General features: G+C 37.9%; 4 protein-coding genes across 4 annotated transcripts in view; all 4 read left to right on the top strand.

Moving 5' to 3' along the window:
• The window catches only part of LOC134819316 (diphthine methyltransferase homolog), a 75920-nt gene that overhangs the window by 8407 nt on the left and 44183 nt on the right, over window positions 1-23330 (top strand). The window lies entirely within an intron of this gene.
• LOC134819315 (transmembrane protein 64-like) overlaps window positions 1-23330 on the top strand; it is a 106233-nt gene that overhangs the window by 41342 nt on the left and 41561 nt on the right. The gene's annotated exons all lie outside the window — the stretch shown is intronic.
• LOC134819314 (queuine tRNA-ribosyltransferase accessory subunit 2-like) overlaps window positions 1-23330 on the top strand; it is a 50176-nt gene that overhangs the window by 8422 nt on the left and 18424 nt on the right. The gene's annotated exons all lie outside the window — the stretch shown is intronic.
• On the top strand, window positions 17125-20620 carry LOC134819302 (outer mitochondrial transmembrane helix translocase-like). Its single transcript, XM_063829187.1, has 9 exons — window positions 17125-17272; window positions 17379-17474; window positions 18081-18201; window positions 18421-18512; window positions 18730-18860; window positions 19013-19133; window positions 19376-19481; window positions 19592-19715; window positions 20107-20620. Exons 1-9 carry the CDS (start codon window positions 17144-17146, stop codon window positions 20279-20281), a joined length of 1095 nt encoding a protein of 364 aa, XP_063685257.1. The 5' UTR covers window positions 17125-17143; the 3' UTR covers window positions 20282-20620.

Here is a 23330-nt window from a genome sequence, read left to right as displayed (position 1 = left end):
CATATAACAGAATAGTAATAACAGCAGCCTTGTAGATACGGATCTTGGTGGGCGTTCTTATAGTTCGACTGTTCCATATCTTCCAAAGCTGATGGAACGCACCATTAGCACGCTGGATCCTGATGTCAAGATCTCGGTCAATGGTACCATCCCCACTGATGTTGGCACCGAGATAAACAAAGTTGCTGACCTGTTCAACAGGTTCTCCCTCCACTGTTAGCTTTATACTGTCTCTTTCGGTGTAAGGTCGCTGGGACGCACACTTGCTGATCGCCATGCATTGTGTCTTTTTAGCGTTGATCGTCAAAGCTACAGTTTTGCTAAAAACAGCTATACTAAGCCAAGAGGTAAACTATCTTGAAGACAAGGATAAAAGCCATGAAATCAAGACATCCATCAGTAAAGATCGCTATGAGTATTACACCAGAAGACAGGAGGCAATTCAGGAGTCTCTGCCACAAACATCTAAACTTATGTTACAGCTAGCAGCAGAGAAGGGTGCAAGTTCCTGGCTAACCACCTTACCGGGGGTAATGCAACGACCATTAATGTCAGTATTTGAGATTTTTCCGAAACTGACATTGTCATTAATGGTCATTAATGGTCATTAATGGTCATTAATGGTCATTAATGGTCATTAATGGTCATTAATGGTCATAAGATATCTCAAATTTTGAAATATCTGGCAGTAGCCTTGACTAATTGAGGGGAGAAATCATGTTTCGTACGGAGATCAGCGGCTTAGGTCAATACAGATGAACGGATCAAAACAGCCAGTCAGAGCGAGCTGTCGAAGTTGGAGTACCCGCCAGTATTTTACTTCAACAAAACAGGAGACTTTCCCATGCAGGACATCTGTCATGAGTTGAAAAAACTGGTTAACTGTCTCCATTACCTCAGTACTAGATTCATCATAATGGCCGATTCTGATTCGATCGAAGACACGAAATTCACCCTAAACTGGGGGATGATTCTTAAACTCGCTACGGAAAGTGAAGAATTCAGAGACTCTGTATCCCTTACAACTCTGCAGCACTCTGATAGACAAAACCCGCAGTGTGCTGCAGAGCTAACGGCTAAATGGGATGTTCTAAAACAAGCAGGATTTCTGAGCCTCTCGGCCTATCTTAAGGCCGGGTTTTTGCTCCTGGCAGCGTTTTATGACAAATCGCTGACTGTTTCAGAAAGAGCTGAAAATGCGTGGACTGTTTTCACGTTCTTCACTCTGTGGGGAGAACACTCGAAGAAATTAAATACCAGCGAGAACTTCATAACTAGAGAAAGCTTCAAAGACTTAATATCCGCAGCTAACGGACTTGTCTTGTATTTTGTCGACTTGATTTGTAATCACCCCAAAGCACCAGTAGTACCGTGGTTTTTATCGTCTGATCAAAATGAACAACTCTTCGCTCGAATCAGGGTTGGACGGCACTCCAGTAGACGCACACAAATCGACTCTACAAGAGTCCCTGAAGCCATGGGTCGTTACAACTGACTATTAGAGGTGGAGAATACGCTTGATGTTGAATGTGGTACAAGTGTTCATAAAACCGCTCATACCCGGGGGAAGACACTCTTTCGTTCTGAGTGGAGCAAACATCCAGAGAAAAAGATTGCTGTTGATTTTGGAGGTTCGGTCAAGATGAGTAACCTTATAATCCAAAGCTTAAAAAGAGGATCCAAGATTGGAGAGGAACTCTTTGTTTCCTCTTCTAGTTATGGAAGTTCGTATCTTTCAGGTGATAATGGAAATGTTATTTCTGAAAGACGGCGGAGTCTCCAATTTCCACTCTCATATGGTAGTGAACAACAATCAGATGATGAATCAGACCATGAGAGTGAAGACAATTTTTCTGATTATGAGGACGAAGAGCTGGTTGATAGCTCCACTAAGGTCGTGACCAAATATTGTAACCAAGGCAAGACCAACTTTGGTGCGAAAAGCCGAAGGAAAAGATTTTTTGGTCTTGCCTTGGATACAAGTATTGGGGTGTATCGCCCAGTCTGTAAAGGTTTAGCAGAACCAGAGCTATGCAACGCTCAAGAGGTGCAAGTTGGTGGAACAATAACTGGTATACTCATAACAGGCAAGGATGAAAAAAGAAGGCGCACGGTTGTGCAGGGCAAAGTGCTTTCTATATCTGTTAAGACATCTAAAGCATCACAAAGAAAAGGAAATGCTCGGTCGGGAGAGAGAAGACCTGCGGTGGCGATCTGTATTGAGCACGATATGTCTTCCCAGTGTTGGGTGAAGACCCAGGATGGTTCAATAATAAGTTTAGATTGGGAGAACGTTGTTGTTATGGTATAATTGGGTTAGTTGTAATATGTAGTAATATCAGTGTTTGAGAAAGTTGTAAAATTAACTTTTCATCCCCTTCCAAGACGTAAAGTACCGTCTACTTATTGTTAGTTAACTTTAGGTAGGTTCTAAGTGGTCCTCGTGTCCGTCCTTCTTGTTCCAGGAAGTGCGGAAAAAAACATGACCATTAATGTCAGTATTCGAAATTTTGGCAAAACTGACATTGTCATTAATGGTCATTAATGGTCATTAATGGTCATTAATGGTCATTAATGGTCGTTGCATCACCCCCACCTTACCACTCAAAAGCTATGGTTATCTCCTGAATAAGCAACAGTTTTCAGATGCTATAGCTTTAAGATATAACCTGAAGCTGAAAGATTGTCCAAAACTTTGTAATTGTGGTGATTCCTACTCCGCAAACCATGCCCTCACGTGTAAACTTGGGGGTTATGTGACCTTGAGGCATAACTCACTTCGAGATACAATAGCTAATATCATGCGGACAGTCAAATGCAAAGACGTTCAGACAGAGCCCCCTCTTCTTCCAGTCAGCGGCATGCAGTTACCACGAGGTACAGTAACTGGAGATCAAGCCCGACTAGATATATCAGCAAGATCAGTTTGGAATGCGTTGGAAAGAGCATTTTTTGATGTAAGAGTGTTTCACGCTCCTGCTCCAACCAACGCCGCTAAACCAATTCCTATGATGTATTTGGCTCACGAGACTGAGAAGAAAAGAGCATATAATGCAAGGGTCCTAGAAGTGGAAAAAGCTACCTTTACACCTTTAGTTTTCTCCACAACAGGAGGCATGGGAGTCGAAGCGCAACGCTTGATTAAAAAGCTTGCACAAAAGATGGAATCTCCAACGGGTCAGCGTTATTTAGACTCAGTTACATATAATCTTAGAAAGCGCTTGCGCTTTGAGGTATTAAAGACAACAGTTATTTCGATAAGGGGGGACAGAGGGCCCAAGTTGCGATATAAACCAGACAATATTGAAGATTTAGATTTAAATGTTGAGCCCTTTGGCTAGAGAATACTTTCTTGAATATTTTCGATAGTTTTTAATATTGGTAATGTTAATGAATTGTAATTGATTGATATGGTTTGGTTTGGGGACTGGTTTGTAAGCCAGCCAATGTTTACGAATATAATATTAATAACTTTATTACATAATTATAAATATATATCATAAATAAATCAAATCTGAAACACAAATTTGCACGCAGTTAATAAATTTATAGAAAAAAGAAAATGAAAATGAAAAAAAAAAGGTTTATTGATAAAAACAAAATATGGAGCACTCTGTGCTTCCAACAGCCTTTCAGACTCGCGCTAAGTTTGTTAGGGACTGATTTAGGATATCGTAGATATTGCTATGCCATGTCATTAGTTTGGATATGTAGTGTTTGTGATTGTTGAAATCAATTAATTACGGTTTGTGCTGATAGGAAAATAGTGATAGTGGGGAATGTGGCAGTGTAAATATGGACCTGGAATTTAGGATGTGTGGCTTATCCATTAATATTAGTTGCCGCTAGTCTGTGATCAGTTTGTTCTGGTTTTTTTGTGTGCAAATATATATTCATAGTTTAATTTTGTAATATCATATAATATATAGTACTTAATAATAACCATATGACTAATAACTGATTTACTAATTAACTAATTTACTAATTCACTAAACTGATATAATGACCGTTGTGTCCAGTAACTTTCAGACACGTTGTGACCTTCTTAGACCTGGAATATTATGTAATAAGAAACTGGGCCACGTGTCATCGTCATTTTCACTCTGCAGATTCAAGAGCATGCGTTTTGTAGCCGATTTAAAAAGGTTTATGGAAAAAAGTCCTGAAAAAAAAAAGTCCTGAAAAAAAATCCTCCTATCTCAGAAGAATTCATGCCACTCGAAACAGGATACTCTGATGATATTGACTTTAATAACACTGAACTTGCTCCACTCAAAGAAATGCTTCCTATCGCTAAAGATATATTCCAGCAGTGGGACCTTCATATCAATTCTTCCAAGACTGAATTTGTCCATTTTTATTTAGCAGATCCTAAACCCACTGTTAAACGCAAGGTGGTTGTTGGAAAAGTGTATAGAGGTGATGAAGAGTGGCGCTCTAACAAAACTTTAGGATCGTTGATGTGCACTGTTAAGGATATCAAGAATCGAATATTCCTTGGTAATGTTGCCTTTAGTAAATTTCAGAAAGTTTGGATGAAGAGCAAGATTTCAGTCCAAAGGAAGATCAAAATCTACGAGGCACAAGTAGTCTCTATTCTACTCTACAACTGCAACTCCTGGGCTGCACCACTAGCTTCGTTGAATGAACTTGATATTGCTCATCGCAAATACCTCCGAAGAATCCTCAACATCAGATGGCCTACTGGGGTTATTTCTAATGAGGCACTCTATGCTCGTTGTTATGTCACTCCCTTGTCTGTGAGAGTCTCTAAGTTTCGATGGAGAATGTTAGGACATATCTTAAGAGGACAGGAAGACTCACCAGCATACACCTCTATGTTATTTGCTATAAATTCTGATATTTTTATGGAAGGGAGACGGGGTAGACCATGTTTAAACTTATTAGATGTTATTAGAAAAGACTTGACTAGTAGAAATCTTGATATTAGACTTAAGAATTTGACTGATTTCGAAGACCTTAGATTTTTGGCTTTAGATAGGGAGGAATGGAAGAAGTTAGAAGATGGTTGATGTTTTTGTTTTCTTTTTTATGCGTTTTGATATCTATAAGGTGCCTAGGATGCTCTTTTAAAGAGATATTTCGTACTTTGAAAGATTTACTACTACTACTATGGAAAAAAGTGTGGGTAGGGTGCTTACATTTGCATTTACAGCATAAATTGAGAGTAAAGGTCCTTTGAAGAACATCGAAGATCTGAAATGTGTGGTGTTGTACTCGGCTAACCAGGATGCTGCAGTCACGTGATCTGAGTTTGCAGTGGGTGCATTTTCTGGGATAGTCATACAGATTTGTTGAGGGACTGAGCTGCGGAAATGTTTGATTCGGTGCATGAGAATTAGTGTGTTTTTTACAATAACACTGTGCACCGTGAGTATACCATTGTTATTGAAAAATTGTTTTGTGTGTTCTGGCAGTCGACCGTCTTTGTAAAAGTAATTAATGTGACCTGGCATTACTGCCCTGATACCCTGTTTTTGTCGTGAGAAGAGTGATTCAATGTGATTTTTTGCTGCAAATCCCCATACAATTGAACAGAAGTTTAAATGCGATTGAACAAAACTTTGATATATCTGTAGCCTTATTTGAATCGATAGGTGACGTTTTATTTTATACATAATTCCTACATACCGCATCATTTTTGATCTAACAGCTGCTATATGCTTAGACCATGTTAGTTTATCATCCATTATAACGCCAAGGAACCGTGCTTCCCTTTTACGTTCTAATTGTGTGTCTGCAATATGAATATTTGGAGTATTATCAGTATTTCTAACACCGAAAAGCATATAGCAGGTCTTTTTTAGATTAAGTGCAAGTCCATTACAGTCAACCCAGCGTACAAACTCGTGGGAGAATTGGTTGAATTTTTGTATAACATCGTTTGCATTTTTTCTTTTTATTATGATGTTCGCATCATCAGCGTAGAGTATAAACTTTATCATACTGTTGATATTTGGCATATCATTGATGTAGATTAGGAATAACAAAGGTCCCATAATACTGCCCTGTGGAACTCCGTATGGTCAAGTTCGGAGACAACCTGTACATTTTTTACTTTTTTAGAAGTGTGTGGTGGAGCCAGCTCAACACAGACTGAAACTCCTTGATTATATGGCTGACAAGACATTTTTCATGACTTTCTCTGAGTAAAAAAAAATTAAAAGGTTGAACGGTTGAGCAGATACAGGTGGTATAAAACAAACCCTTAAAAGGTGGAGATTTAAGGTGGAGACTGGCTCTGGTTGAGGATACTTTTGATTAAGGTGGAAAAGGTTATTGGTAACACAAACTACATCAAATTTGCAATCTGATAGTTTTATCAATATTTTATTTAAGTGCTCAACCGAGGTGGAGAAATTAAATGCACTTTTCAAAGCTGCTCAACCGGGGGTGGAGAAAGGTTTAGAGGGTTCTAGGTTAGCTAGAAAATTGCGTCTCGGCCTTTTCTACTTCCCGTTAAATTTTGTTTTTTCCATTGACGCTCAACAGGGTGGAGATCTTTCATTAAGAAACAATAAAAAGCCTGTCAAACATGCCTAAATTCATTGGTTTTATCACTAATTCTAATCTGCTCTGTTAACTGCTACTGTAGGGGATCATAAAACTGTTACCCCTTCTGTCTTAAAGCAAAGTGTTCTAGCAAATGAAAAAATTATCAAAGTTGTGAAAAGGTACTCAACAAGGTGGAGAAATTGTTGATTAAACATCAAAACATTAAAAAATGCATTAAAACTGGCCCCACCGGGTTGAGCTGAGCTTTGGCAGTTGATTTTTGGAAGAAATAACATTGGGTGACCCTTTAGCATGTATACAACTCATCAAACTAGCCATCAACCACTCAACCGCGGTGGAGAACCTTGACTTCTGAGGTCAAATTTACGCCCAAATTTGCCAAATTTGAGTCTCCACCTATGTTGAGTGTACTTTTCAGCAAGGATGCCTTGTAATATGAGTTGGTAGATGATTTAGAATCATTGGTATTGCAAATGGACTGCCACAGTCACTCTACAGTTCCTAAACTACAGAATAACAGATTTTGAACTGCATGTTATGCTGTCTCCACCTCGGTTGAGCCGATTCTGAGGATCCTATTCTATGAAATATGATTGGTATAACCCATAATATTAAATATTAGGTCTTTGGAGCAATTAAAAAGCATCAGAGGGTTAGTTCTAGTCACTTATATTAGCTCATGTAGTCAGTGAGCTGCTCCACCTGTGTTGAGCAGACAAACCTGCTCAACCGGCACTTTTTGAGTACCCACCTGTCTTACGTAACTTTAAATTGTGAAATTTTGAGTAAATTTTTTTTTCATAAGTGATTTACAGCTCCTTTATTTTTGTAATTTTCAGGTGGCCACTGTCTCCACCAAGGTTGAGTTATTTAAATTTTGAACCCAGATATCATTATAGAAAGGTTTGGAGTATAATATCTGAAGAGCCTGTACCCCTTGGACTTTCAGAGGAATTATAATTAATTTTACCGTTCATGGCAGTGAAATTAGTGTAATTAGTGACTGATTTTATGTACAGGTTGTCTCCGAACTTGACCGTATGTAATAGGTTTAAGAGCTGATTTAATACCATTCAAACATACATATTGCTGACGTGTGCTCAGGTAGGATTTAAACCATTGCAAAGCTTGCCCACGGATTCCATAGTGCTGGAGTTTGTCAATCAATACATCATGAGACAAAACGTCAAAAGCTTTACTAAAGTCGACTAGGAGTAATAGAGCAACTTCCTTTTTGGCAAGGGAATTCAGAATTGTGTGTTGAGCATCCAAAAGAGCATGCTCACAGGATCGGCCTGGCCGGAAGCCATATTGCCCTTCAAAGAGCGAGCCTTTCTTGTCAAGGAAGTCCATTACTCTATTATGCATAAGTTTTTCATACAATTTGGAAAAGGTGCACAGCAAAGATATGGGTCGATAGTTAGTGGCGTCGGATTTGCTGCCTCCTTTGTGAATTGGTATAACTTTAGCTATTTTGAGAGATGATGGGAAGATACCTTGACTAAATGATGTGTTAATGATTATGGACAAGACTTTACAGAAGGAGGGGCAGTCTTTTACAATTTTTAGGGGTTCAATTTTAGTGTCTTGAGTGGATTTATTCTTAAGCTTGCTAATAATTTGTTCAACTTCACTTTCGGTAGTTGGTCTTACGAACATAGACTGCGAAGCTGGGCTGCTAAGGTAATGTTTAAAACCCCCTGGATCGAATACAGTACGCGCGCTGATCGCATCTTTGATTTTTGTGGCAATGTTGGAGAAGTAAGAGTTAAAGTGCTCAGCTACATCACTGTCACTATTTATGATATTTCCGTCGGCGTTTTGGAGTTTAATTTTGTTATGAGATTTAGATTTTCTGCCAAGTAGAGTGTTGATCAGCTGCCATTGTTTCTTTGAACAATCTTTATACTTATCAAATTGTGTTTTGTAGTATTTGTCTTTTGCCTTATTGACGTGCTTGTCGCAGAATGCCTTATGCTTTTTGTAAGCCTTGTAGTTTTCCTCCGTTGGGTCCACTATTTTGGCATGGAATAATTTGTTTTTACGCGCACATGCAATTTCAAGCCAGGGTAGCATAAAAGGTTTGGGGTCCTGCCTTTCAAATTTGCGGCGCACATGATTGGTTTTCACTGGGTATGCCTCATCATAATGCTGACCGTATATTTCAATAAATTTGTTATATTGTTCATCAGCACAATTTTCACGTGTGACTTCCTCCCACATTTCGGATCCAATTAATTCTATAAATTTAAGGTTGTTCGACTCGTTAAACATACGTTTTTCAATATTCATTCCATGGTCGACTCTGTGTCGTTTGTTTCTACTCCCTGCAATGTGGCTGTATTGCCCAAGTGAGATAGTAACAAGAGTGGCTAGATGATCAGACAGGTCAACAGTAAGAACATTGCAGCTGTGTGTGTGTTGTACGTTATTGCTGTAAACATGATCTATAAGAGTGGCACTGTGATCAGTGATACGTGTGGGACGTGAGACTAGCTGAAAGAAACCGTATTTAGTCATAGTTTCAATCAAATTTTGACAATGTTTGTCAGTATCATAATGTGAAAGATCTACATTGAAATCACCGACTAATATAGTATGTTTTCTCGAGTGCCTTTCCATGCCGTGTAATAGGGAGTCAATGAGTTTGTTAAAATTATCAGGATTTTTTGATGCTGGTGACCGATATATATTGACGATGATCTTTGTTTTGTTAAAGCCTTTGCAGTTATGGAGTTTTACCAACATGAATTCACCACTCTTGTCTGTCACATCAAAGTTTTGGGGAAAGAATTTTTCAATATTTTCAGACTCGCATACGCGCGTATTGATATAAATTGCTAAACCCCCACCACGACCAGAACTACGTATTGGATCTCGTAACAGTGGTTCATAAAATCCCTCAAGCACTAGGTCATTAATACCATTAGGAAGCTTATCCTGCAAGAGATTAGTCTCGTTAAAACAAAGGACATCATACTTCGAGTACGTGAATATATCTTCTCTTAATTTGTCTACGTTTTTAAGAAGTCCCCGTATGTTTAAGGTAAATATCTTAAGATCACATGGTCCTGACGAACTTACATTTGTCGGCTCCATGTAATTGCAGCTAACTAAAATATCAGAAATTCATTCCAATATTCGAGTTCCTGATCTTGGTCAATTGTATTTCCTATTTCGTTAATCAACTGATAGCGATCGTAGGGATTGTGGATTACGCCGGTGTGAGTATGTGTATGTAATGAGTATAGCTGATAGCAATGTACATAGTATCCCGGGATCATATTTTCACAGCAATTTCTGCATCCTAATAAGTCGGAGTGACATTTGGTATGTACTTTAGATTCGCACCAGTGGCAGGTTTTCAGGTTGGCGGGGGAGTAAATCCAGCCATTACAGCATGTGCATTGAACTTTAAATTTAGGACCTATGACGGGCCCTTGTCTCGGTGGCTTTGCCGAGGGGCATGCATTTACTGGTAAGGCGCTGGAAATACAGTCATAACATATCCAGGCAGAGCCAGAATCTACAATTATTTTTGCCTCAGACTTAGATAACTTCATGCATTTCATATGTTTTATTTTGTCGCAGTGACTACAAATTAGGAACGAACGTGCTTTAGGAATACGTGTATTACATTTGTTGCAACGCTGAGATTCGTTCATAGAACTATGAGATAATGTATTATATTCGTTAGTATTATAGTTATATTATGATATATTTAAGAGAGTATAGACTTACTATTAATACAAAATATGATAATAATAACGTGACCTAGTCAGATACTTCTAACGAAGACTTTCAGTCCTGTGTGTAGAAAGTACCGTGACTTATCTACAGTAATTAAGTAAACTTCACCTTTACCTTTATGATTGACCTTTAACTTCTCTTCTATTACTTGATGGCAGCAGCTCACCGTGCATGAGCCTAATTTCCATATGTACAGTAATGTATGTGTCGAATGTTCAGAGTCAAATGTACAGAGTCAAATGTACAGATCAGTCAAATGTACAGAGTCAAATGTACAGTAATGTGTGATGTATGTATAATGAGTACTGTGTAAATATCTGTGTAGATATCGTGTAAATATTGCGTCGTCGTTGTCTGAGTACGGCATGAGGTTAGGAATTAGATAATATGAAATGATTGTTATGATGTAGGGACGTGGACTATTATCAAGCAGGGTTTATTTCGCGTTTTGCTGATAAGGTGTGATAGATAAGGTGAGAAGGTAGGGAATCTGGATAAGGGAAAAGTTCGTTTAAGTAGTTGGTTGTATTATGTGCTTTGTGCTTGAGTTTGAATTTGATTTAAGTTTCTAATTTTGATTTGAAATGACGGAAAATTTAAAAAATATGGTAAGAGTTTGTTCAAATAAGTTACGTTTGTTTGATTAGTGAAATTGTTTGCGACTCAGCGCGAGTCTGGAAAGTTGTTCAGGATTCGATATTTTTGTCATGATAATTTGACATTAAGATATAAATACGTCGTGCTCAGGTGCCAAAGTGGCCAGGGATTGGATAAGATATCATACGTTTAAAGTGCTCACGTAGAGGTAGTGGTCCACGCCTGAACCCCAGTCCAATGAGCACACAGTTTACCCAGCAATCTGATAATACACTCTGTCCAATATAGTTAAGATGTAGACCGTCACGAGCGAGGTGAGCGAGACTAAAACTTGAGTTGTCGAAGAGTCTGAAGTTGTCATGGTGAAGGGAGCACTTAAACATGAGTTCATTAAGGTACTGGATAATGTCGTTGTGGGTGTTGAATCGGTCAGCATGTATCGATAGTGGACTGACTGCATCGAATAAGAACATAGTGCGCGGGAACTGTTCTATGAAACTTCTGATGTGATTATGCAGCAGGACGGCACTCGCTCTGTTTTTCTGGATATCGTTTATGCCAGCACTTATGAGTACAATGTCGGCTTGTTGAATCGATTCCCGGTGTTCCTTTAAGTCGCGGAGGAAAAATAAGTTTTCCCGGAACGCTATGACAGGTGAACGAAATTGAGAACAGTCAAAATTACAGTTTTTGCTGTCAGACAGTATCAGCACTCGTTTGGTCTGGTTCACTTTATGATGGGGTAGAGGTCGCAGCTGATGGCTGCTAGATTTTCTGGAATGTGCCGAGGCCAACTGTCTAAAGGTTAAGCTGATTCGAGGACCTTCAAAATCCGCCTGAGTTTGCGGAGGAACAGCATGGTCAAAAAGGTCCTGCGATTTTCGCGTCATAGTGTAACAGTCGCCGTGTTGAACTGTCACGGTTTCATCGCGATACTCGCCTGGAGGACGTCTACGAAAAACTAAATCCCTTTTACCCCCCAGGGAAATGGTAAGTATAGTGCTGTCGGGTACTATACACGATTCATCATCGGAATGAGGAGGTATACACGATACGTGTGATTCATATTTGGTGATCATGCAGCTATTGAAATCCTTATAGTTGATGTTGTTGGTCTTGCACACATCATCAACTGCTACAAGTATTTCAGCAAGGTACGTCTCAGGGTCTAATTGCTTTGCCCTGTGGTACCCTCCTAAATACTTGTAAGGAGCATCGCCAAAATATGCAACCTTTCTATTCGAGAAAACTTTATCATAGGTTAATTCAGAGTCCAATCTCTTAAAGTCAAACCTCTGCAGCTGGTCACCAGTTTCGAGCTTGGAGTGTATGTAATATTTAGGCCCGCGGCCAGTTTTCAAAAAAGACAAAACCACTATTAACGACTTTTTTAATGATGGCTATACAAAACCACTTAGTTTTGCTCGAGAATCGATGATATACTTTTAACCCATATCTTTCTTTACTGCAATCAGTGGAATTAGGTGGAAAAGTTCAACTTGTACTTCCAGTGCAGGAGCTGGTTGGAGAAGTGGAGATTAATACAGCTGATTAGAAGGTACGACTCTTTTCAGTTACACAAATTTTCGGACCAGCGACATATCTATTAAGTCTATTATCTATGTATTTTCAAACACTGATATATCGAGATATAGCAAGATATTGGCGAAAAACTGTCTGGATCACGTGACATGATCATACAAGGAAAATGATCTAGAATTTCTCGTTATGGTTAGAATTTAAGCATATGCTTTAGCTCACTTTTCTTGGACAGTGCCCGGCTATTGCCCAAATAAGAGGGCAATATTTCCAGGACTACTACCCCTCCGTCAATGACATATTTGACAACCAACACATCTCCAATATTGTCAATTTCGCAAACCGCACCAAACGCTTAATTGTGCCAGAGGAGCTGGACTAGACCGGTGTAACATAGAGACTACTCACACGTTGTCTTTCTTAGCTCATCTTTCTTTTCCACACTCAGCTGGCACTTAAGGGGGCCTGGGTCAGGGTCTTCATCAAAATTCTCTCGAAATTGACTTTGCAGTTGTTTCTGATAGAGGGAAGTCATATCTACCAGCTGTTTTTGGTTCAACGGAAAAATATTGTTCCTAACCGAAATTATCGCCGGTCTAAGGTCAGCACCTTTGTGTAATTGTATTGCACGAGAGATTTTCAATCGTGAGTTCTGAAAATCGAGTCTAAAAATCTATCTTCTCCCACATTTTTTGAGCAATCTCCCTGAAACTTACAGAATATGTTCTAGGGACCATTTAGAATAGATCGCTCATAATACAAAATTTAGAGATTGGTCTTTTTAAATATTTTATTCAATTTTGAAAATCTTGGACCTCAAAAAATCGTAAAAAAAGAGGTCCAAGATTTTCTAAATCGAATACAAAATTTAAAAGGCTTATCTCAAAATTTTGAATGACTCCCTTAAGGGGAGATACACCAAAACCGTTTTTGCTCCGAACATCGATTTTATTATATATTATTTTTAAATAGACAAAAAGAATAAGATTGTACACCTTCAAAAATTTTAAAAAATATTCCCTCATCGAGAAAAAATATATTTTTCTTTTTCGAAAATTTTTAAAATTTGGAGAAGTCTGTCACTGTAATACCGATAGTTCGGCCATTTAAAAAGTTTTTTGGCTGATTTTTTTACTGAACATTACTTACACTCCGTACTAGAAGCCATTGAAAGGATTATATAATTGAACAATAAATGACTAAGTTACAGACCGAACAAGGTGAAAAAAGAAAAATTGGGATTTTTGCCTACCACCAAAGTTGTACATTTCACCACCCGCCCAGGTCATCAGATATCGCTTCAAAAATTCTTGTGAGTGTAGTTAATGATCATGGCAAGCTTTTTGGAACCGGATTTCTCTCAATTTTGAGTATTAAGCTATGCAATGTGGCCTCAAACGACTTAGTAAAATTCATCGTAAAAAAGGGCAAAAAAGGCAGATTTAAGGCTTAAAATGCCTATAACTCAAAAAGTATCAGTTTTTTTGAAATAATTTTTACAGGATCGTAATCAGCTTGGTAAGACGAATCTTTTAGTACGACATTTATAATATTCAAAGCCACAAAATTTGTAAAAAAATGTGTACAATTTGTACAAAATTTATACACCCTTGTGTTCGAGCTAGAAAATTATTTAAGACAATTTGTCTTCTAAAAGCACCTATTTGGTACTAAAAGATTCGTCTTACCAAGCTGATTACGATCCTGTAAAAATTATTTCAAAAAAACTGATACTTTTTGAGTTATAGGCATTTTAAGCCTTAAATCTGCCTTTTTTGCCCTTTTTTACGATGAATTTTACTAAGTCGTTTGAGGCCACATTGCATAGCTTAAAACTCAAAATTGAGAGAAATCCGGTTCCAAAAAGCTTGCCATGATCATTAACTACACTCACAAGAATTTTTGAAGCGATATCTGATGACCTGGGCGGGTGGTGAAATGTACAACTTTGGTGGTAGGCAAAAATCCCAATTTTTCTTTTTTCACCTTGTTCGGTCTGTAACTTAGTCATTTATTGTTCAATTATATAATCCTTAAATGGCCGAACTATCGGTATTACAGTGACAGACTTCTCCAAATTTTAAAAATTTTCGAAAAAGAAAAATATTTTTTTTTCTCGATGAGGGAATATTTTTAAAAATTTTTGAAGGTGTACAATCTTATTCTTTTTGTCTATTTAAAAATAATATAAAATAAAATCGGTGTTCGGAGCAAAAACGGTTTTGGTGTATCTCCCCTTAAGAGTTCCTTTATGACTGGTCTCCCCTCCAGCAAACTGCCCCAGGTTTTTAAAAAATATGCTTTAGTTAGGTATTGGGAAAAGGTTAGGGTTCAGATCAGATTAGAGGGTAAGACTTAGGGTTTCGAATAGTAGTTCAGGGCCAGCTAGAGGATGTGTTTAAAAAGTCATGTGACAGTCGAGTGTATTTTAATCATCATCGATAGCAATTATTTTCTCTATACTGTTCAGGTGCAGTGCGTAACATTGCCATTTGTCCCCCCCCCCCCCAATGAAAAAGGGCAACCAAGTATTCAGTGTTAATACTCCAGAACAGTCTGAGAACTTCGTTTATCATTCATAGAACACAGGGGCTCATATAGAGTATAAAATCCACGAAAACTGTTTCAGTCCTCTAGTTTGGCAACCTCGTGATGTAATATCTTATTAATTGTCTAATATTTTCCTAATTATTATGCTAATGAAGATTATGTGATACTGAGCTTGGATAAACACCTCTTTTGTTTAAAATCCTCTCTTGGGTCATGTAACAATCTATTCTTTGCAGATGTCATGTTCAGATTGCACACCCTGTAGGTAGATTTTGTACATCTTGTTACTTTTGTCACATCTTGATCACATGCAGCACCGACAGGCTGACTAGCTGCGGTTGTTGACATGGTGGATCACATGATCCACCTGAATGAGTTACAGTCTATACATTTTTGGATTCCATTCGGTTTCAGATTCTAAACACAATGCACTAAATTCGAGCCATAAAAGTTCACGAAAAAATGGGAAAACATATTCTCCCAAATCTTGTCCCATTTTCAGTTTTTGAAGACGAATTTATCTTGGCCGAAATTTCACAGTTTTGACCGAATTCTTTTCCAGAAACCAATTAGTCGGTCAACTATAGATGGCATATGACACAATTGAGGTGCTGGAAGTTTGATTCCGGTCGGAGGAAGCTTACTTCAGAAAGCTTTACAAAATGAAAATTCATACTTTCCAATTTCTGTCCCAATTTCAATTACGTATGAAATTTTCTGAACAGAAATTTGACAGATTTGATGGATTTTTGCCCAGTGACCAACTAGTCAGCTAACTGAGGATGGTATGAGACCAAATAGAGGTACTGGAAGTCAAAATCCCGGACAAAATGGGAAAATCATATTCTCCCAAATATTCTCCCATTTTCAGTTTTTGAAGACGAATTTCCCTGGGCCGAAATTTCACAGTTTTGACCGAATCCTTGTCCAGAAACCAATTAGTCTGTCAACTATAGATAGATGGCATATTTCTACACCTCAGACAAACCTATTTTACTCCATGTTAATCTCAAAACGTCATCATTGGCATGTCCAGCTGCATTGTCAACATTCCCTGCAAACTCAACTTTTTTCTTTGCACTGTCAGCACTCCAACTTATCACCAAGCTTGCCAAAATCATCACTCGTAATGATTAATATTTTTACGAAAATCAATAAATTAAACTATATAACTCTAGATACAGGATGGTGATACCTTACCTTTTGATTTGTTCGGCAGTGTTAGCATCTGGCGTCAGCGTTAACCAAATCCTCCGACTCCCCGGCTGTCAGCATTTTCTTTCAGACTTCGTTTTTAGTCTGAACTGAAGTATAAAAGATTACCTCTCGAATGATCAAAACTACATCAGAAATTGACCCTCAGAAGTCAAGTAATGGTCGTTTTCAAAAGCTTGGGTAAGCTAATATTTCACGTTTGAAAATGTTTAACACGCCAATTATAATTATAGTACCCTGCTGTCCAGAGACCCAGTAACTAGTTAAAATTTAAACTTATCATTATACTTCCCACTACTTTACAAGTTAATGGAATACTTTTTAACCACATCATTGACATCAGTATTCAACCTAAGATATCTATTATGTTTCTCTTCGCTGATGACGTAATTGGTTCTTAAAATGTTTCTTAATACTATTTATCCATTACAAAAATAGCATTAATTTTCGATATCATATCTCTCTTAAATCTCTTCTGATTTAACTTTAAAACATAGACCTGTCTCGGAGTTCTTGCTGCCGGAGAGAGTTTATTTTAGTATGGTTTAGCTCTCTCCAGAGTCCAGAAATCTTAGTCACACGATGCCTCCAACCTCCACGAGTGTGCTACACTTAGAAACGATCTAGAAGGGTCTTCTTTACTCTGATACGGAATACGCGGCTGTAAAGATACTGTATAGTGCGCGCAACACGGGCTTATATTTTTGTCATCTTATCGCTTTAGCTTGAAAATTAAATAGCTGATGGTATAGCTGGCAGCCGTCTGAGCCGATGTAACTATTATGTAACTATTTTCGATATCGTCCGATCAATTGTGTTTATTAAAATACCCAAAGAGCCCCCATAGCATATACCTCCTTGCAATTTTACACGATACATGGATAAGTACTAAGCAGATCATTCTATAATATCTAATCTACACCCCCAACTAGCGATGCCAAGAACAGTGGACAGGATGTCATTTCTCCGCGAAATGTTCGTTATTGGTGGCAGCCTGATCATGGCATCTGTAGCCAGCATGCTTTTTGCTTCATATCTCGACGGATTGAAGGATAGGAAGAAAAACAGATCCTTAGTATGCCAAGTTAGTAATGTCCGCCAAGCAATCTAATCGTATTTTATCTCCGATGTAATGAAATCGGAAGTCTTACTCTACAATATTAATTTTTCATAGGTCCATTTTATTTCAGAAGTTTCTAGAAATGGGTATTAGAGTTGACGAGTTTGATCTTACAAGACACGAGTTAGCAGTTGCCACCATGGCTGTAGTACCATCGTCTATAGATGTGAGTTCTCGTGAAGATACCACATTGAAGTGCCAGGTCCAAGTACCAGGTTCAAGTACCAGGTTTAAGTACCAGGTTTAAGTACCAGGTTCAAGTACCAGATTCAAGTAACAGGTTCAAGTACCAGGTTCAAGTACCAGGTTCAAGTACCAGGTTCAAGTACCAGATTCAAGTACCAGGTTCAAGTAGTAAGTACCAGATTCAAGTACCAGGTTCAAGTACCAGATTCAAGTACCAGGTTCAAGTACCAGGTTCAAGTACCAGGTGCAAGTACCAGATTCAGGTACCAGGTTCAAGTACCAGGTTCAAGTACCAGGTTCAAGTACCAGGTTCAAGTACCAGGTTCAAGTACCAGGTTCAAGTACCAGGTTCAAGTACCAGATTCAAGTACCAGGTTCAAGCACCAGGTTCAAGTACCAGGTTCAAGTACCAGGTTAAAGTACCAGGTTCAAGTACCAGATTCAAGTACCAGGTGGCAGGTTCATTTTCTCAAATCGTTCAGTTTATTTCAATTTATAAGAGATTTATTCACAACATCCAAGTGAATAGTTTGCAATTCGGTCTGCATTATGTAACGATGATAACATGTCACAATCTTCTCAACAGGTCACCTGGAAAGATATCGGAGGACTTGACAAGGAGATTCAAACCCTCAGGGAAACTATCATAATGCCAATTGTAAACAGCGAAATATTCAGTGGTTCCAAACTTCTCTCCTTCCCAAAAGGTGGAAAACTTAATGTCTACTGATTTAATCAGACTAAAATGGATTTATCACATGTTTTATGTTATATATTGCACTCAGTTTTCAGACTCTACCACCGTTTCACTATTAATTTCATCCCAGAACACAATGCCATATTGATTTACAAATCTAAATAATTTAGTTGTAAATCCTGTACTCTAAACCCTATACTGGTTAACTGACAAATAACGTGAATTTCAGGAGTATTATTGTCCGGCCCACCAGGTTGCGGTAAGACTATGATGGCTAAAGCTATCGCTAAAGAAAGTGGGTGTATCTTCATAAATGTGGATGTAAGTGTTTAGGTTATCTGAGCGTATGAACATGATTTGTACATTATACAATTTACATTGTCTTAAACCCTAACATCATTATTTGTATTAAGTTGACTCTGTGCCCCTAACTTGAACCGAATCTAGCTTATAAATCATGAGTTATTCTATAAGCTATTATAAAATCGACACAAACACCCCACATAAAGTGACAATATAAAGTATAAACCACACCCAGATAAGTGTGCTACATGACATGTACGTTGGAGAGTCCCCCAAATACGTAGCTGCTATCTTCTCCCTAGCTGCCAAACTCAGTGCTTACAGTCCTGTCATCCTATTCATCGACGAAATAGACATTCTTCTCGGGTAATTTATCGAAAACTTTTCTGGTGCCCAATAAGTTACCAAATTTAAAATGGATAGGTGGATTGTGGTAACGTTTACAAAAATATGGAATTTTGAATACATTAAAACATCTTTTTCGTACATCGGAGACTAGAATTACCGCTTATTTTCAGTCAGAGGTCAACCCGAGATCACGAAGCCTCTCAGCAGATTAAGTCAGTATTTATGACTAACTGGGATGGACTAATATCATCCAAAGATACAAGGATCGTTGTGATGGGAGCTACTAATTTGGTTAGTTTTCATGTTATAATCCGGCACAGCGTGAAACAGAATTTTACAGTAGAACTCCGAATTATAATGAAGATTCGATGGGGTTCTATGCAAGTTTATAAGATTTTTATCTCTATCATTCGAGCTGAGATGTCAGATATAGTTTCAATATGGTCTGTTTTATCCATATTGGGAAGGTGCCGGTGTTTCTAATTGTCCTGTAATGGTGATCCTTACACTCTGACAAATTACTTTAATTTCAGCCGGATGTGTTGGACGCAGCAGTGTACAGAAGACTTCCAGTCAGATTCCCTCTGAAACTCCCAAACAAGGCAGCCAGACTGCATATCCTACAGGTGCTGTTAAAAGGTTGGTAGTTCATGGTCTTTTATATGCTAGATTAAAATATCAACATCGTGTCGTTTCTCTTAAATCCATGATATTTATTTAATTTTTATTTAATTATTTAATTTTTTCAGATGAGGACGTAGGCTCCAACGTAGATTTTGCTCAAATCTCACTCGCTACAGAAGGAATGTCTGGCTCTGACATAAAGGAATATTGTTCTCAATCTTGTATGGTCCGTTACCGGGAGATTTTCAGGTACGTTTGTCACGTGTTATAGTCACGTGTTGTAGTCACGTGTAGTTGTCACGTGTTTTTGTCACGTGGTCTAGTCACGTGTTGTTGTCACGTACGTTTGTCACGTGGTCTAGTCACGTGTTATAGTCACGTGTTGTTATCCAGTTATCACGTGTAGTTGTCACGTGCTGCTGTCACGTGTTATTGTCACATGTTGTCAGTACTAAAGTTTTCTCTGTTTATTGTTTTCGAACTCCAGCTTCGGGCAAACAAATCAATAATCTAATAAAAGATCTTTTAAAAATATCTTGGAGCCTTACCTATGTAAACTTGTAAATTAATACAAGGCTATTACTTAATAAAATAAATAAATTACCCTAATATTAACTGTAAGTTTTTTACCACCACGCAGAGAACAATCCTTGGCGGAGCCCTCCTCCTCCTTCTCCTCCTCAGAAGAGCATTTCGACATGCCCTCTGTCAGACCCGTTAACATGTCCGACTTTATTGTTACGTCATCCTTGTTTAACAACGATAAACTCAGTAATCATTTTAGGGACGGTGATGGTGATTTGTTTTTGGACTGATGTTAGGATACATTAGTTTTAGTCTTTGCTCGGACGAGGTCGGTCTGTTTTAGGTTAGTTTGAGCTGTTAGGTGATAGGTCTATTGAATCTAACCAGGTTTAGGTAATTCTTTTGTTGAGAATTGCTCGATCAATCCATTTTATTGCACAATAGATAGCTAAAGAGAGCTAAAGCGTTATATAATCATCCAAGTGGAGCTAAATAATGTGGCCAAATTCAGACAAGCACAAAAGCAGCAATCTCAAATAAATGTCTACAAAATGTTATAATAGTGATACGGTTATGTTATACTAAACAGTTTGTTCATATTTATACAATTTTAAACGATATTTTCTGCAGTTTGTAGTATTCTTTATAAATTAAAAACTATGTGTAACATATCTTATTACATTTAAATGGATATCATTGTGCATCATCTGATTAGCGTGGTATTAGTATTATCACAATAGTTACCATGGTGTTGAGTCTTTGCGATCCTTTTTAACTCCAGAACACCTATCTGACTTTTGGTTAAGAACCATTTATATAATGATCGGCAATTTTCAGACCCCCTTCACTCGAAGATTACATGATATGTAAACCTTCCGTCCTTGTGCATAGCTGGAAATTCGGGCAACCACATTAGAATAAAGAAAATTTGTAATGGAATCAGCACTATGTAGATCAGACTTTTTTGAATTAGAAACAGCAGAACGTGTAATTGTCAAATTTTACCATGCCATAAAAGTGCTCGAATCTTGACCTTAATCTGATGTATGGAAAATTTGTAAATTTAAACTTTTATGACGTCTTGGATATTGCATGCTATTTTCCTAACATAAGCACCCTGTGCAAGCCAACAACACCCCTGACTCCTGGAAATTTCCAGGAGTCAAAAGGAGCCGTTTTGTCTATTTATTAAATATAATAACCCAGGAACAATGGCTCCGAACGTGAGTGTACCAATGAATTTTGGTATCCGGTTACTGGACTCTCCAACCCACAGTACCCTGGAACTGAAGGCAAGTCAGGGGGCAGTGATACCAGCCAGTTCAGTGATCCTATCTTTCAACAGTCCCGTGATAGATCACATGACCACAACTCTTCATCTGACTAGTGTGGATATTAGCTAATGCGTTTGAAATGTCATGGCTGGCTTCAAGATGTGTTGAACACTTTGCTGATATTGCTGCAGCTATTGAAGAACCTTCTTATGAAGATTTCTTCTTTTTGTTTGAAGAAGCTGCTTTTATACTGACTAAGCTTAAATCTCGAGAAATGGTTCAAATAGCTTTCACAAAGATTCAATCGCTGAATGGACAGCAAGATTTCATTAGCAGATACTTGGAAAACTTGTCCTATCTGACTTGCCAACAGCTGGACTTGATCATAGAACTGGCTGGAACTAAAGTTGAGTTTGTTGTTAAACCTTTAACTTACAACAAGTTTGTCTAGAGGAGAAACAGTTGTACCTGCTAACTGTAAATATCTTCTTGAGAACTGTGAATTGTATTTATGTCATCAGAACAACATTAAGATGTTTGAGAAACTGTTTGATTTGCTCGAGAATATTACTAATGACTTGTTGACTGAAACAAAGTGGACTCTACAACTTCTCCGAAAGTCTGTCGTAAAGCGAGAAAGACAATCTAAATCTTTAGTTGGAACCAGTACCTCCACAGATCGTTTGGAGGATGTTAACGTTATACCAAACTTGTTCCACACATTAGACTACAGTATGACATTTGATGAAGTTGTTGATTGGTTGGGTAAATCAGAGCAAGTTACTAACTTGATTATGTTTTTTGAGGGATTGTGGACTTGGATGTGGAAGAATAAGAATTTTAGAGTAGAAAGCTCTCCTCAGCTGCTGCAATCAATTTACGAAATCAAAGAAATCAGAAAATGGAATCGGTTTAGTCAGCACTGGTTGAACTACGATATTCACGAGTTTAACGAAAGTAGTCTTTTCTGGATTATCAAAGCTGATCGTAGATTTTGCTCCTCCGCATACGAAAAAGATCGATGGATTTCTCTGAACGGTCAAAATCATTCTCTTTCAGGTGGCCAGTATTCAAGCATCCTTTCTTTATTCGAAAAGGAAGCGAAAGTGGCGCTCGTTTGTTCAACTAGAGTGAATAATTGCTCTAAACCAGGAAAATGTGGATTTATTCTAAAAACAGTTCCTGCTAAAGACGGAGCAAACATTAAACTCTGTACTGACCCTATTGATTATTCTGACAAGATACATTACCATGAGGAGTTTCAAGCTAAAAATATGCACATTTCTATTTTTACAACTGGCACGAAGTTTACAAACCTTCCTTTAAGCTGGTGTGGTAGACCAGAATTCAAAAGCGGAAAGGTATGTTGGAATGTGCCTTCAGATATGGACTATACACAAGGAAAATGGACTATACATTTATTGATTTCATTGAGAGATGACAAGTTGTAGGGTACCTAGATGGGTCAAATTTTTGTTCTTCATGGTTTATAGTTATTCAAGCGTATCGAACACCAGCGGTGGAAGATGTTTGGACACATTCTCAGGAGTATGGAAAACACCCCAGCCCAAACGGCTCCCTCTTTTGCTATTGAATCAGATAATTTATTCATTGGAAGATTGGGGAGACCTAGAATGAACTTGTTATCGGTTTTAGGAAGTGATTAAAGTTGTAGAAATTTGCAAATGGACAACTTGCATGAATTGAACGAAATTAAAGATATAGCTGCATGCAACAGATGTTGGGAAAATCTTTTTCAAGGGTACAGTTTACCGCATTAAGGTATTTTTAAGAATCATTTTTGTCGGTAAGATCCTGTTTTATAATAATAATAATAATGGTTTATAGTGTAAATTATAGTTTAATTGACCAGGAATGGTTTACTTGATAATTCTTATTCATATTTTCATCTGATATAAGTAAAATCTATGTGAAATCAAGAGGAGTAATCAATAGGTAAATAGAATGGTATAGTTCAATCCACATTGAATGTAACTGCACACATAATCTCTAATGATAATTATCTTGATAAGCTAGTATAGATATTGTTCAGTGTTTTTATATT

This window comes from Bolinopsis microptera, chromosome 8 (assembly GCF_026151205.1).
Source record: "Bolinopsis microptera isolate Bmic1 chromosome 8, MBARI_Bmic_1.0, whole genome shotgun sequence".
Classification (NCBI taxonomy): Eukaryota; Metazoa; Ctenophora; class Tentaculata; order Lobata; family Bolinopsidae; genus Bolinopsis; species Bolinopsis microptera.
This window is presented reverse-complemented; position numbering and strand designations above follow the sequence as displayed.

Excerpts from the sequence above, each read along its gene's own strand:
- LOC134819302 (XM_063829187.1), top strand. The coding sequence starts at position 17,144 with ATGTCATTTCTCCGCGAAATGTTCGTTATTGGTGGCAGCCTGATCATG. Across the intron at positions 17,273-17,378 it reads ACAGATCCTTAGTATGCCAA|AAGTTTCTAGAAATGGGTAT; the intron begins GTTAGTAATGTC and ends ATTTTATTTCAG. Across the intron at positions 18,513-18,729 it reads GTATCTTCATAAATGTGGAT|ATAAGTGTGCTACATGACAT; the intron begins GTAAGTGTTTAG and ends AACCACACCCAG.